At 46.2% G+C, this 16110-nt stretch overlaps 2 protein-coding genes across 9 annotated transcripts in view; one reads left to right on the plus strand and one right to left on the minus strand.

Moving 5' to 3' along the window:
- Positions 1-947: 947 nt before the first annotated feature.
- On the minus strand, positions 948-14539 carry prom (prominin). 2 transcript variants are annotated; one of them, XM_046630459.1, is made up of 17 exons: positions 14403-14539; positions 13395-13787; positions 13271-13326; positions 13030-13205; positions 12401-12588; positions 11348-11443; positions 10001-10203; positions 7122-7257; positions 4443-4613; positions 3803-3902; positions 2951-3145; positions 2544-2763; positions 2182-2481; positions 1943-2101; positions 1692-1822; positions 1557-1607; positions 948-1120 (listed from the first exon to the last, which is right to left on the minus strand). In XM_046630459.1, exons 1-17 carry the CDS (start codon positions 14416-14418, stop codon positions 1096-1098), a joined length of 2616 nt encoding a protein of 871 aa, XP_046486415.1. In that variant the 5' UTR covers positions 14419-14539; the 3' UTR covers positions 948-1095. The 2 variants fall into 2 exon arrangements, with proteins under 2 accessions (XP_046486415.1, XP_046486414.1); XM_046630458.1 differs by having other exon boundaries at positions 2544-2766.
- The window catches only part of LOC124220970 (trace amine-associated receptor 9), a 77251-nt gene continuing 63167 nt past the window's right edge, over positions 2027-16110 (plus strand). For 3 of the 7 annotated variants that reach the window (XM_046630473.2, XM_046630472.2, XM_046630470.2), the window contains exon 1: positions 3112-3922. The gene's annotated coding sequence lies outside the window, so the exon portion shown is untranslated. Of the gene's footprint in view, positions 2166-2235; positions 2525-3103; positions 3923-16110 lie in introns of those variants that run through there. The other 4 variants (XM_069137176.1, XM_069137177.1, XM_046630471.2 and 1 more) reach the window with 4 other exon arrangements.

Consider the following 16110-nt stretch of genomic DNA (forward strand, 5'->3'; position numbering starts at 1 on the left):
TATCGATGTACATGTCAGTGACCTGATGTTCATTCGTTCAGGTTTCACTTCGTTCCGTTAAATTCTTCGGTGCGTATAACGACGATAAATTTTCGCCTAGCCGACACCGAACGCGATGAAACAATGAAACGATGACAAGACGAGACAATGGGTTGATTAATGCATTGATACGCGTCGAATCCGCGCAGATTGCACTTTCAGTTTCGGCTCAGAATTTCCCGTTTAACCAAAAAAAATATACGTATACTGTACCGGAATGACAATTTTTGAATAGATAAATTGATGGCAGATGGAAAAAATTACCATCTATCTTTCACTTCGTCTCTAACAATTTCATTACGTTGCCGTGAATTTCCTGATCTGATTTCCCAACGAACTAGCTGACTCGTTTACGTGATTCCTTCTCTGCAGAACGAACCGCGTCAAGGACTCGCCTGCAATCCTAATCTATTAGCCAATCTGTAACAAACTCTGCAGATCCCCGCTGGAATGCTTTATAACCTGATCGTTCGATGCATTCGTCTTATCCGGAATACGAAATTAATCCGGACTTCAAAGCATCGTTTTGGGAATATGCTCGTAACGCTCACCTCAAAGTTGTTGATTGGCACCTGGATGAATTAGTTCATGCATGTTCCAATCCCAGATGAGCGATCGGCAACCGCTTCGCGGCATATTTGACCCCCCATGTGTTAATTCGGTGAAACTTTAACTAGTACCTACGATGAACAGACTCCCATCATCAGGAACACGGAATGGTGACGGGGATGAGAAAGGGAATGAGAAAGTGAGCCCTTGCGATTATTTGATTTTGCACATTGTGAATTAACGTCTATTTCTGAGTTTATCATGGGTGATATCAATCTACGAGCATTAGTGTCGAACTGCTTATAAAAGTAGGGTTGAACAAACGAATTCGGGGCGATAAAAATTCGAGAGGCGCAAAAGGATTGGCATCAAATTTTATTAAAGGTGTTAGTTTCGTCATAAAACCATATGTATTCAGTGTATATAACTATATTTATTCTAGATGTCTGCTACGCAAGACTGGTTATCGAGGAGAAATTTTCCCGTATAATATATGCTCCACCATGATCACCAGCCGTCAGAGGGTGGTGTCCTGAAAAGAATATTTCATGTTAAGGCTTGTCGTTCGTATAATTAGTTTTGAAAGTTTTCTTTTTAAACCGCAGAAACGGTTAGTCAACGACAAGCGCAGGGTATTCAGTAAAGAAAGAGAGGGAAAGAAAAAAAAGGGGGAGAAAAAAATTGAAAAAGTGGGGGTGGCAGTAATAGTCTCAGATTGAATAACGTTTCCCACTGGGTATCAATCATCTCCTTCTGACGGGCTATAAATCGAACGTTATACACACACAGGGGGGGTGGGGGATGAGGGGTAAGGTTATCAATTAGCGTCAGGACGTTTGACGTAAGGCAAAGATCGGACGTAGTCGAGGCATTACGTCGTGAAGAATATATTCGGCCGCCTAACCTCCGCGAACATATTAAACATAATCGAAGACTAGCTTCGATATGAACTATATATGTACACTCACTCCGGAGTGCGCCAAGTTTCCCGATCCATAGTTATGGTGTCTGGACTCTCCCTGCACAGCGTGGAAAAAACAGTGTTCACTTAAAGACGACCACACTAGAACTGACTTACAAAAGTACCAACGAGTCATACTCACATCCTGGAGGGAAGCAGTACCGTCTCCTTCTTCATGTCTTCCGGTTTGTGCACAGATGCGAGTAGATGGGCAAGAGGAGTGCTCGCCATTAGCACCAGGGCGCAAAGTACAGTGGCAAACCAAAATCCATTCTGCAAAAAGATGAGTGAAAATTGATATTCAAGTCAACATCTAGAATACACTTTGATGAAAGATCGGGTACTGCAGAAATTAATTCATTCCATGTTACTTTTTTTTCAAGGACGTCTCACCAGAGGACCCAGCACGTGATGACACAGGAGAAGGCGCACTCCGTCGATGACGTCCCAGAGTGGACGACATCGAGCAACTCCTGTTCCCATCTCCGCCAGGACGTGAACTCTCCACTGGTCTAGGTAACTGCCGATCCTGTCGACGTACGCCTTGGTCTTCTGCGCTAGGCACGATTGAGCAGAGAGAAATAGTGAGAAAAGTTCACCTCTCGAGTCAAATACGGTACGTTTGAACTGACCATCTGCGCGATTTTTTCACCCTGGTTATCGATGTAGAACTGGATCGTTTTAAGGTGCGATATCGACTGATTGACTTGCCGCTGAAGCGGCTGGAGCTGCAACTCCAGAGTGGTCAGCTGGTACACCAGATCCTCGTGCATTTTCATCAAGGGTCTCACTTTGCGGTCCAGCAGGCTCCGAGCCGTTGCTGCTATAGCGTCCAGGTTTCGAGCTGTACTATGGTCTCGGATTTGCCGCGCCACGTTGTCCAGCTGCTCGGACAACGCGCTGAGATCCTTGTTCAGGACTGGTCCTTGGATCTGGGAGTGAGCAAGTGGATTTGAATTTCGGGATTACGAAGAGGTAAATATTCCAAACTCACTCTTGTTCTATGTTCCGTCAGATTCGACCCCGAGGCATACAGGAGATTTTGCAGTCTGACCTGCAGGTTTGGCGTTAGTATTCTGAGTCCTTTCAGATCGACCTTGAGCTTGTGCATTGCTTTGGCTAGTCCAGGCCAAGTCCAATGAGCAGTGAGGTGTTCCAAGGTCGTCGAACCGCCGAGATGATAGACGGGATAGGCGGCCTGGTTTTGTTCGCATCTGCTATTGAAAGACAGAGAAAGAGGAGAACTGGGACATCTTTCAATGGGCAAGAATCAGTTGGGCGTCGGCTGCTTCGCACAGTCGAGCCTTGGTGCCTAATTAGCGAGCCAAGGATGTCTGGTTCTTAGATTTTAACGGGGTTCAAAGTGGGCGTTAATGGTGGTCAGAAGTGGACCCCTTTTACCTTAGTAATTCTTTGAGAGGGACGCCTAAGGGTTTTTCTAAGAAACCCCGAGTTTCTAGGAGCGCTTCGACCGTCCGGTACTCCGGATCGTGGAGTGGCCGGCAGAGCAGCATCTCCGTATGAGTTGCAAGTGTGAGGTCCGCCAGGATGACCGCCCACAAACCGACGGAGACGATGCAGCTCAGGATAACAGCACTGCAATCGAATTCAGATCTTCGGATAAAAACTTTCGCGACTATTGTACAGTTCAGGAGTAAAGACAGAAAAGTGAATAGGGATAATAAGGTACGTTCCAAGCCGAAAAACGTTCTGTTTTGCATTTTAAAAAAAGTTGTAGAAATTTTGAGCAACGTCGATGGCTCGTTGAGTTGAGCTGGAGATCTCGGTACAATTGGTTATACGTATATGTACACTTGTTGAATTTAGCTCAGAAGCGAGCAGCAAGAGAGTAAAATAATATTCGAAACAGAGCGAGAGAGGCAGAGAAGGTAGGGAAGGAAGGCAACGAGACCCTCAAGTGCGGCGTTATTACTCTGGGTACAGTGAAAGTACCGAGATGCGTGTAATCTTCCGAGAGATTTGCAGCTCTCGTGAAACGATGCCTCGAAACTACGACCGGGATACGTGACTGTGGCGAGTTGACCAGAGTTTAAAGAGACTGGTGTGATTCGAGTTGGACCAGATGAAAGGACGGATGCATCTTCGCTAGTTCAACAACTGCTTTCCCGTCATACCTATAATAACAACTTTGTAACACGACGTAGTTTGCAAATTCCAGACAATTACCAAACACTGGTTCTCTCAATGACAAAGGCTGGATGGACTGGACTTCCGCTAACTTCTCACACCTACCTCAGTAACGTAGGTCGCACCTTGTCCTCCGTGGCTCCACATCGACAACACAGAGCGGAGAGAAGCAGCATCCAAACGATGAAGACAGCCAGAACGGTACCTGAACATTTTGAGATTTGGGTAAGTGTCGCCAAAAATTGTTTCCCTATTCATCCTGACCCTGAGCAACCTTTTTTTCGTCGAAGCAAAAATTAAACGGACAGTCACTCGGGTTGAATTATTCTTCAAACTTAAATTCGGTGGGAAAGTCGAACTCTGATAGCGTCTCCGAGGCGTGCTGTCTATTATAAATGGTGTAAGCGTATATACGTAACTAGTTGACACGAGGCGCGAACTTACGGAGACGGAAAATAATTAAATCCGAGCCACCTCGAGTTGGGGGAGCGGATTCAACACCGAAATTTGATTCAGTGCCCCGCGTGTATAAACCTAGATTCGAAAATTGAAAAACTTTTCCCCCCACCTTGATCCTCTGTCTTTTACACTTTGATAGAGATGGTCTTGGTATGAAGATTGATTTACGGTTCGGAATAATAACACCGCGAATAAATGGTGATAAATTGCCCGTCTTATAATTCGAAATTGAGCTGGATTGCACCGAGTTTGCGTTGACCTTACTGAATTCACCCTGAAAACTTACCGATGCCGATCAGCCAACGGGTTTGCTCGAAGGTGGCCAGGTGAGGAACCACTTCGTTGATCACTCTTCTCGCCGTTTCCAGGTGTTTCGAAAGCTCGGTGCTGCTGGTGTCCAAACCGCGAGCTTCCTCGGTCACTCTGTTTCGGGCGTTGCTTATTTCGCGTCGAATCTCTACAATGCCGATAAGTTTTTATTCTTATTTTCTCTTCGTAGGAACGAATTACGTATGGGGGCATTTTATTTATCATTTATTGTTTTTCCTTTCTTTTCTGACTTAGACCGTATACTTCTTTTATATCGTGAAATATCCATCAACGTATAAGGTCCGCCCGGCTGACCTCTCTCAATTTGCTCGGTTTACCTTTGCGCGAGCGTAGACGTCGTTGGTCAGTTTGAGGGAAAAGCAGAAGAAAACAAATGTGAAAAACGACTATTTCTCTTTACCCCGAGGTTATTGACTGAGTTGTTTTTTCTCGATACAGTGGAAGAGTTATACTGATGGATAGAAATATGTACAAGATATAAAGATTTCTGTTTACGATCAGTGGATACAAAGTAGCGAGTCAGACGAAAAGGAACCTGATCAAGTCGAGTGCAAAAATGCGTGGGTCAGGTTCACCGGTTTGAAACTGTAAACAATCGGCGCTCCTTGGAATAATAGTTACAACGAAATCGCTAGAGCTTAAGCAGAAATATATTGTGAAAAACCAGAGGGGGAAAGGTAGATAAACAGGTGAAAACTTTCGGGGAGTAGCGGAAGATGAGGATCCTGGCGAAACAGCTACTTGTATAACAAAAGATGTTAGAGCAGACAGGACACGTTGTCAACACGGGATTTTCGTAGCATCAATCACCCTCGTCCGTAGCTCGACCCCGTCCACTCCGATCCTCCCCTTCATCACGGCTCGACTCACCCTCGGGGGAAACGTCGCAGAACGCATTGTTCGGTTCACATGTTCGATAATTAAAAGCCCAACTCCGGTAAGCCGAAGCTTTTGAACTAAATTAGCGAAGGCCGTAGAGGACCCCGGTTAAACACGAGCTCATCGTCGAATGCTCGATTGGTGTGAAATTAGCCTCATAGGTGTGGAGGTTCTCACGGAAAAAAAAACCCTCAGCTTGGGTGTAAATTCGTACCCTCAACGTTTTTCTTCTGGAAATTTAGCATCGTCTATGAGTCGGGGGTACGAATTTACATTCAAGTTGAGGGTTTTTTTCCCTAGGGGGTAGAATTTCAATTCCAGCTTTCTTTTTTATCATAAGATCGGTATTCCACACTCGGTTAGTCGCGGTGTAGAATCTTGCTAATCTTGCAGATCGCTGGCCAAAAATCGCTTGACCGTGCCAACTCTGAAGCCATTTAGATTCTCGAAGGTATATCTAGTGTGCAGTTTGACACGGTTGGCCAGCGTGCGTGTGGTATTGAAAAGTCAAGCTCGCCGACTACGAAGTCGGCTAGACTAGCAAAAAATCACAAAGATTATCGGCTCTGAGTATAGGAGAAACTTCGGGGCGGGTAGTGCGTGGATGAACGGATGAGCCGTCGGATGGATGGATAGAGTTTGAAAGTATTTGTGAACGGGAGGGCGAGCGAACCGGGGCCATGCAATTGTCAGAAAATTAATATCGACTCATTGAACCTGAAAGCAATGAAAATGCTTCGTCATCCCCGCGTTCTCGTACACCGTCAAAATTCTCGGAGGGGTATAAAGCGAAAAATTTAATGTATCACTGTACGCAGACTCCTGACCCACTTTCGGTATAATCACGATCTTATATCATGCATGTATGTACAACGCTCGCGTACCTTTTATATACATCGTAATTCGTGGAAGGGACGTCGGTGGGAGGCTACTGATTGAGCCATTAAGTTCACTTTTCAAGCAACGCATATATCTTGATTACGTGTTCTTTGCCGTTGGTTTGGCTAATCAACCCGAGTGCGCGTTACGACCCGAAAAATCGCCGGACGCAATTTTCGAAGACTAATGAAACTCGAGCGAAAATTGATTTCCATCGGGTTTCATGGCTTCTCCGGATCTAACCGTGAACCTGCAATTTTAATATTCGATTCGAAATCAGCAACGCTAAAACTTTAGCTTATACGTCCAAAGTGTTTACATTCAGAATTTCTGCTCATTTATAGGCTTGAAACAATCCCAAAGCTTCGGTGCTCCATGAATATCGTGTCGTCATCGTACCGACAAATTTGATTCCGTTTCGCTCCGTCGTCATTTTCGTCGCGAGATGTTATTTGGCGGGGAAACGATTCGATGGATGAGAAACAGGGTAACTCCGAGTCGCAGGTGGGATTTGGTGGTGGGCCTGGTAGCGATAGGGATAATTTCTTAGCCGATCGGAGTTGGCTGGCGGTAGCATATCAGCCGCACGCGCGTGTCAAGCGGCGTTTGAAACACGTGTGATAGTACGAAACGTCGAGGGATAATTTCTCATCGCATCTGTGTCGCACCAGATGTTACCCGGCTACCTAACCATGCCACCGCGGAACTCGCACCTTCGCCAAACACTAAAATATGTCGCTGATTTATCGCTCAACCATACGATCGGCTCTTCCTTCCAGCTACTGAGAAACTTATGGAATAAAAAAAAAAAAAGATAAAATGAAAAGTGCACAGAACGATCAGAGGACTTCCGGACTTGGAAACGCCGCCTACTCACCGTTACGAGCGTCCAAGGTTGTTCGAGCCACGTGATGAGGCACGTAGAGGTATTCGCCTCGAGCCTGACGCCCGGATTCCGTCAAATTTTCTCTTCCGGTTCCCCGGAGTCGGAGGAGCCGCTCGTCCTTCAGAAGCTGAAAAGTCAAACGAGCTTTATCAGAGCCCGTTTCGTAACTGCGGATGAAACTCGGTCACGCACTGCAGGGACGCGATATGTCACCGCGACTCGAATTTCACGTGCGGTTTCCCCGCTAACCACTTTCCTGAAGGGCGGAAGGCAGTTATAGGGGCGGTGGAGAGTCGGGGAAGAGGGAAATTCGTCTTTTGCGGTGCGCATCCATCGACGAACGGCGAATACCTGCAGACGGGTATTGGCTAACAGATGTTCAATTTCACCTAACTTTATTTCCTACACTCGGAGTCCGCTTGCTCGCGTCTCGTTTCACTCGTTCGATTGTGGTAACGTTGCGCGGCTTGCCTCACAAAATTTTCTTGGCTCGGTCGCAAAGGGGATTCGCGAATGTCTCATACCATCTCAAACCGTGAATATACGTCTAATTTATGCGCTTGCAGACGGATATTTGTTCATCAGGGTTGTAATCTAGCGATGCTTGGGTATATGTACAAGATCTTGAGACGCCTCCTTTCCGCCACTTTACGCGATTAGCTATACGCAATCCTCCCGGGAACTAGAAATCAGAATATCAGATTATTGATCGTCACAATCAGCCTCTAGAACCGCAAATATTTACTCAGGCCGGAATCAGGAGCCTAACAATTATGTCTACTAAGCTAAAAGCAGCGTGGAATGGAATGGAATGGAATGGAACGGAATGAATAGGAAGGGATAGAATTTCATGGTCTGGGATAGCAGCGTCTCATATGCGTATACGGCGTCCTTTTACGCGCGTTTTATCCTGTTTTTAACCCCCAAAAACCATTTCAAGACACAAGTTGCGTGTGTCTTCTACTTGTGACTTTTCAGTTTTACAGGGTCGAAACTTTGCGGATCTTGATACAATAAATAACCGCACTGGTTATTTTTGGACCGTGAAGGGTCTTTGGCTAGCTATTCGGTGAAATAAGAGGGTAGGTTTTTTACCATCCTGTTCTTTGATCAAAGAGAAAATTGTTCCGGGAAAAGCAGCGAGACAGAACGTATTCCCAGTACAGTTTGAACCATGTTTTTTTTTTTTTTTATTCTCACGTGCTGAGCGGTGATATTTACTCAGGTCAACCTGCTGAAAACTCGTCAGCGTTTAGAAAGAAAAATTGCTACGTGACCATGACGTGCATCGCGGAAAGAGAGACAAAGCGGTGAGACCACCGGGTTAGATGTGCTGGTCTGTGATGCGTGAGTATAGTTTTGTTTGTCTTATTCTACACTCCTGAAACTTTCAACCCGAGTTTAACTTTACATAGCTATGAGACTCCGTCGTCGTACAGGTCTTTTGTCAAAATATTTGCCTAGGGTTTTGCTCACGCACCTCAAACTGGCAAACATAACATGCTCCAGAGCAATTAATAACGTTTAGAGTAATCGTTAAGTTGGTCCCGGTAGGGAGCCGCCTAATTACGTGGAATTGTAGGTGAATCCTCGAGGAGTATGAATTGTGAAGCAAGTGGAATGGGACCGCTAGATTTTTCGCGCACGTTGCTACCAGCGTGACCGAAAATTCAGGCATTGGTTGAAGACCGTTTCAATCCTGACCAAGCAGCGTCTTGAGCCCATTTTCAAATCTTATGATCTGCTGCAAATTCAACTGATGGAACGAATTTCGCACAACGACCTGCAGGCGCGGTCTTATAATTGGAAGTTATACTTTTTGGCCCGATTCCCACTGCTCGTACTCGCCCGCTGTCCGAGTCTCGGTTTTCCTTCCTTATTCACTTGTTCCATCGCATGTGAATGCGCAGGTCGCAGCGGTGGCCGTAAAAGATATTATAAAAATCTTGGATAAAGATTGCACAGCAAAACCAGCCCCACCGTTCCCCCCTTCAGCTCCGATCACACACGCTTACTCAGCTCGAGCTAGCCGGTTCGGCTCAGCTCAAATTTCTCACCATTTCATTCGGCGGCTCTGAATTGTCATCGATTTTTCAACCCGCCCGAAATCCCGCTCCCATGACATTAACCGGGTCACCGTCTCATTTGCGTTCTCACCGCGGGAAAAGAATTTTGAGTATAACGTCGAAGAAGAAAAAATTGCACCTCATTCGCGATGAATTTTCGCCGTAGTTTAGAGATAATAACTTCCAGACGTCACAATATGTTAAACTTTACTTGCCGAAAGAGGTATTTCGTCTACATAAGCTGGCAATTGAGTAATTAATTACCAGACGAACTCATCCAATTGTCGAACGGTTTTATGGACATGCTTTTTACAAGTCCAAGACGCATTTTGCAAACCCCTTCAATTACAATTATTATCGTACTCGCGGATTACACCACCGGCTGCTAAAATTGGAATGAGAAAATAGCAAATTCATGTAACGCGGAGGGTTTGAAAATGGCTGCAAAATTTCTCCTTCTATTTTCAGGGTGCAATTTTTCCGTCCAATTGAGGCAACGCGCAGTGTAGGGTGTCGGGTGAAATTTACTAGGTCCGCAGAATTTAAACCCGCGAAGGTGCAGCACGCCTCGCTAGCGGCGACAATTGGACGCTCTCCTTTGCAAGAAGATTTATCGCCTCGGTGTGGGTATAGATCCGACCGCGAAGAACAAAAGACTCGAAAATTTCAGGGCTCGCGACGGCGTTTCTAAATCGGCCGGATTTTCGCGGTATCGAGGAAGAAGAACCGCGACGCCGAAACGTCTTTCCGTCCTAATTAGGGGGTGCAAAAGGGTCGAATTCAGCCTTAGCCTGGTCTCCTCACTCGGTCCAGTCTGATAGCCAGGTGTAGTCCTGAGGGGTCGAGGGTGGCGCAGAGGGCTCGGTCGGGAGGCGGACATCCCCTCGCGGCCGTTTCCAGTTGTCGACGAAGTTCCCCAGCTTCTCGACCCACTTCTTCTCCAGACGTTCGCGCCTTCTCCGTGGTTTTGAAGAGGGTCTCGGCGCGGGACGAAAGTTCCGTCGTGGCTGTACAGAGGCAGATGTAAAATCAGACAGTGACGGGGAATTGCACACGTGACGGTCGCAGATAGGAGAGAAAACTCGAGCCGTCTGTCTTGAAACCGTGCATCGCACAATGGAAGGCGGTTTCATTTTGAGAACACGGAAAGATAAGCGTACCTGAGGGTTTGAAAACTTGTGACTGGATATTTGTTTTCCAATTTTAGTGTATTGGAAGAGTTCGACCTTTTTTGGAAATCGTACCTACGACGAAACTATTTCAAAGCGTTGTTTTCATTTCGTTAAAATATCATTTTGGAACGAAATTTGTTTTGTAATTGAAAGTCAAACTAAAAACCCGGTGGGCATCTAATCGAATAAAAGAAAAAGAGAAGAAAGAAAAAGAACCACTCAGGACGAAGATACGAAGTTTTGCGAAGTTTCACGTTGATGGATTTTTCGCTTCATCTCAAACTTCGCCTTGAGGATTGGCTTATCGCAGATTCGTCCAGGTTCCAGGCTCAAGTGAAGCCTCGGTCTGCTCGCGTCGCGCAAAGGCAAACTTGGTCGCCAAGTGAGCCCGTGACATGGTAACACTTAGTAAAGGGGAGAGGACGTTGAAGTTCTTAACTGAAAACTAACTAAATTAGTGTAGACATTGCTTGGAGTCCTCTCTTCTCCCCTCTCCTCGCCTCTCCTTTCCACTCTGCGGTTGCTCCTGGCCTACCGATATCGATGGTAGACACCTCTTTGAGCTTTGGAACCACTCGGTGATGCCTCAATTACCGAAGCAGCTAATGGCTTCCACGGTCACCCCATAACGCGTCTTGTAAACTCTTTGATCTCGTCGTGTTTCACAGAAAATCATAAACCCGAAGGACCCGAAGGGATAGTCGTCGTGTTTTTTATAACGGAAATCCAAAGTCTCGCCTCGAAACTTTTTACACTGCATCCGGGTGAAGTTTTACCCGCTTCGTATAACAGTTCCTCAATTTTTATGCAGCTTCCTTCTTAGTTGTCCGACACTTTGTTTCCTTTTTTCAAACACTGCTCCAGCACTTGGGGATCGGTGGGTGTCGTTAAAGTGCCTCCGTTCGAAATACCCGGTACTCGACTCACTTCCCCAACTTTGTATACGAGGTAGGAGAAGAAAAAAAATTCTCGCACTCACCGTTTCCTACGTCCAGAAGAGCGTCCAAGGCAACGTCGAGGCCCGTCTGTGCCGAGAGTTCTTCTTGGACCGGCTTCCCAAGAAGTTCTTCGACGTCTGCGAACCAACGAAAAAGCAACAGCTCGTTCAGAAAACTACCAGCATGAAAGTTAGGAGCACGTTTCACATCCGATCCAATTAAACTTTTGCAAGCTGTGTGATCGTCCGGCACTAATCGCAGGGTGACGATCATCAAATTTTTTTTTATACAATTCTCCAAGGTGAAGAATGACGGTGCAGCCGAGGAGAGACAACCCGTCTCCATTAAACATAAAAAAATTTATTCCACTCATAAATAGAATCCGGTGGGTCCAGCCTTTGTATCGAATATACGAGGGATGTCCTTGAACTCCCGAAAGCCTTGAGCTTACCTCTCGTATTCGTCGCACGCGCGGGGCTCGGCGATGACATAATAGAATGGTAAACAGGTCCAGAGTCAGCAGGGTCCTTTTCGAAAATTGTATCGAGGCAGGGACACACACGGATGAGGGAGAAGTTAAAACCCAGGGTTCTTAAAAAGCTGAATTTTTGTTAGTCGTTCGTATTTTTTTTCCATCCCTCCGAAATGCGTGCCGAGCGAAGTTAAACTCGTAATCGCGGTTCCCATTTCCTCTCTTACGCCGTGCGCCGTACGAAATACAAATGACCAGAATGATCGACGAAACGTTTTCAGCCCTATCACTCGTATCGAATCCCATTTCCTCCTGTCGACTCTCATTCCACAAGCTTCCAAGCTGTCCTCTTCTCCCTGTTCACTTGTTCAAATTGGTACAATCCAACAATCTACCGAACCCCTTCATGACTATCTGTTTCGCGTCTCAAGGTATGAAATCCGCGCACCCCTGACCAGGAAAGCGATCTGCACACCTTGGAAAGAATAACCAAAGGTGTTTTGAAATTTTTTTTTCTTGAAGAAAACAACCAACTTACCCCGAGATTCAGCATCTCAAAGAATTTACATTTTATGGCCAGACAGAGGGAGCTAAAATAGAATTGAAAAATTTCTAAACTCACTGTCCAAGTCAGCGAGGACTGCCTCACTCGCGACGTCGAGACTCCTGGTTAGAGTCAACCTAAGCTGGGTGGTTGTGCCGGTGTGATAATGGCCGAGGTCTTCGAGAGCGGTTTGCATGGTGGCGGGTATCTTCTCAACGGCAGCGCCGGCGGTCTCGTTGCAAGCCATCATCGTGAGCATCCCAGATCTGCACCAAGAGCAATTCGGAGGGTAATATATGTACGTACATTTGGTACCGTGCAAGAGGGGTTTGCCAGAGAGTTGAAAGTTTTCGGAAGCTTTGGCGGTTGTCTAACTTCGGTAACTCAACGCAAACCGAGCTGCACGTCGGGGACGACGACGAGGACTTTTCGCTTGTATTCAGATGCGGAATCGCTTCAGCCGTTTCCAGGCTTCGCTCTCTTCGTCTGTTGGGGCGCAACACCGAGTGTCGTTTTAATTTCCGTTACACGGAGACAAAGTGACACCAGCTACATTCTCCGTGAAGCGGGAAATCGACTATAAATTATGGGGCAAGGGACTACACGGTAAACTTTTCTTTGACTTTGAACAACGACTCAAAATTAAACTCGATGGATCAGTCCCGAAGCTACGTTGGATAGGTGTTATTTATCGATAAGCTAGCTACCCAAGGACGGAAACACAGACACCGAGTAGAAAGGACAGGATTCCTGGATGCTGCGAGGGCTCGGAGTCCAGGTGAGACGGTCTGCAGGTCAGCCATATCTCAGTGGCTGGAATCACGGTGGCTAGAAGACAGCAGATGCCAACCAGTGCCAGGAATCCAACCTCAACGTTGGCCGACTGGAAGACGAAATGCAGACGAAGTTCGTATTGCGCTTAGGAATAGCCAAGGGGGCTGGACTCACCTGAGAAACGAGCTTGGACACGGTTAGTCCGTCGCTGAAAACATCTCTGAGTAGACCTGGAATTGAGGTATCTGCAATTATGACTGTACAAAATTTGGAGGCGTTTAAGATGCGTTTGGATTACCGATCGGCACGTCGTTCGGCTGAACCATCGAGAGAAAGCCTCTCAAGAAATCGAAAACAAATAACCCTTGGTCGAGGTGAAGGGACACCATTTTGTAACGATCATCCTGAAGCGTCTTCGGGAATTTGAGTTTAGGTATCCGTTCCCAGTCTTTCGGCAGGTCCAAAGTCTTCAAGTGGGACACGTTTGTGTTGTCCCTCGTATCGTCGGACAGAGTTTCATCCGGAATCGAATCCTCGCTTTCCTCGTTCTCCTGAAGGTCCAATTCGGTCGTCAGATTGCGCGGTACGTCGAAATTGTCAATGATCGAACAATTATTGGAAGTTATTAAATCGAGCTCGTTTGTATCCTGCGATGCGGAAGACTTTAACGACCCGATAATTACGATGATCACTGAAAAATTTATAAACGTCAGAAGATAAGGTATATATATGTTGTAGGTTCGGAACTGCTTGTAATGGTGAAGTAATAAACCGGTCTTCCGTGTAACCTTCGCTTGAATTACGTATATAATGGTTATCGGAGAATTCCTCCTCCCCAAATAGAAAAAGTAACGAACTAAATGAAAAATCTGACAATTTTACACCCGAGAAACGTTGCAACCGGTTCAATCGTTTCGTCCGGTTTACTCGCGGTAGAAGAAAAGGTACAAAAAAAGAGGATTCAGTACCAGCGTGTACGTATAATAAGTCACCAGTAAAGTGCACCGCGAATCAGAAATTTATCAATCCAGTCACTCCCTCTTTTCCCGTAAACTTTCCCCGAACGTGCAGGGAAGGAGGAATAGAATGGGAAGAGAGGGGGAAGAACTTGTTGCCGGAAGTGACTTTATTTATCTCGTTCGTAATAAGCCCGACCCTTTTCGCCCGGCGGGTGAGTTTGAAACGAGATCATTCACACGACATTGAATCGAGGGCGCGGCGGAATATCAATGCTCGACTCTCGGGGTGACCGTTATACTATGAAACGAGTGTCTTTTAGCGTATAATTGATGGGATTATCCAGTGCCTTGGAAGAGCAGCATCCCGTCCGGCGGTTTCGGTCCGAAGCGAACTTGTCCGCGAGCGGAAATCCGGCATTAGTTGTAAAATGAACGACGATGAAGAAACGTAACGCGGGTTCCGTTCCATCCGACGATGGGCAGCGACTGTCTCGCGCCCAGCGTTTCCGCAATGGCTTCGTCGAAGCCGTAGAACTCGCGGGTGTTGTCGAACCCTAACCCGGGGTTTGGCTGGGTCGACTATGCCTGCGACAAACGGGAGTAAATAGGTTACGTGTCTTATGTATAAGGAACACTCTCGAGCGAGGGACGGAGGGCCGAAGTAAATTGAAGCCCCGAGCCTCGTTCATTCATATCGAACTTATTGACCGCGGTTAATCCGTCGTATTGCTAACCTATCGAAATCTCCCCAACCCACCGTAATTGTCTTACAGGCCTAATGAGCAGCTCCGCAGTTCTATTTGCACAAATTATACCGAACGTATAAATGCGAATCAGTTACAAGAGAAAATTAGTGTACGTGCGTTGGAAATCAGTGATACATCAGTGACGATTAGTCACTGAATCGTCGGTGTATGTATACGCGCTGGCTTTTCACAGTGGTATACTTATAACTGGAAATCAGTGAATTTTCACCGATTCAAATTTAGAGAGCAGTGTTTTTTGAAATTCAGTCATTCCTTTCACCAAATTCAATGGAATGGACGGATATTTATATAGAATTTCACGGATATAATGGAGGATCTTGTTCTCTTGAAACCGCGGAGCGAACAGTCGAGTGTTTAAAAGTTTATGTTTCTCTACATTGGCACAATGGAAGCACGCGTTACACATATACTTATCCAAAAAGAGCATCGAGGACACACCGAGACATAGAATGGGCTGTTGAAGAGGAGCGAGAGAAATGTATGGTAGGATGAGAATATCGCGCCAAGTTTAGACGGTGAGTGTAAGAAAGAGACGGAGAGACAAAGAGAGAGAGAGAGAGAGAGAGAGAGAAATAAAGAGCCTCAACTACAGGGTAGAAGCGTGGAACCAAGAAATCATGCTTGCCTGCAAATGGAAATCTTCCTGCGATTTTCTCTCTCTCCGTTTCTCGCTTTCTTGAGAACGGTTATGGTCCCGACAAATAAATCGCACGCTCATTCGCTGTTTTATAATGTTCATTTCACTGCTTACATCGCGTGCATTTTTCCTGTTCTTTTCTTGCATGTCCATTGTTGGGTAAGGGAACGATACAATCTTCAACGTGTGCACAAACGTGAAATGAAAACAGCGTTACTTCCCGCAGTAACAATGTTGGAGCGTGGGGGTTGCGGTGAAGAGAAAGTGTCGAGTTTTGCGAGTATTTTTTCCTCCACCTGCAGTAAATTCTCCAACTTTTTATCGAAGCAAAACATAACTACAGTCATTCTTCCGTTTAAAGTTTGTTAGGGAAATTTTTTACATCATGGTAGTTTCACTCTATTCGTTGTAACTATCAATTCTACGGCACTTGGTGCAGGAATCTATTCCGTAAGTCGGAAGAGAGAGAGAAAGGGAGAGGGGGAGGGAGGGAACAGACAGAGAGTGAAAGGGTGGTTAACGGGTGCTGCGGTGAGCCACTTTGCCAGAGCAAAGGAACGAGCCGAAGGCGGCAGCCAGCTCTCTCTCTCTCTCTCTCTCTCTTTGGGATTCAAGAGGAGAAATAATTTCCAGAGTCTGAAGCGTAGGCAT

This window comes from Neodiprion pinetum, chromosome 6 (assembly GCF_021155775.2).
Source record: "Neodiprion pinetum isolate iyNeoPine1 chromosome 6, iyNeoPine1.2, whole genome shotgun sequence".
Taxonomy (NCBI): Eukaryota; Metazoa; Arthropoda; class Insecta; order Hymenoptera; family Diprionidae; genus Neodiprion; species Neodiprion pinetum.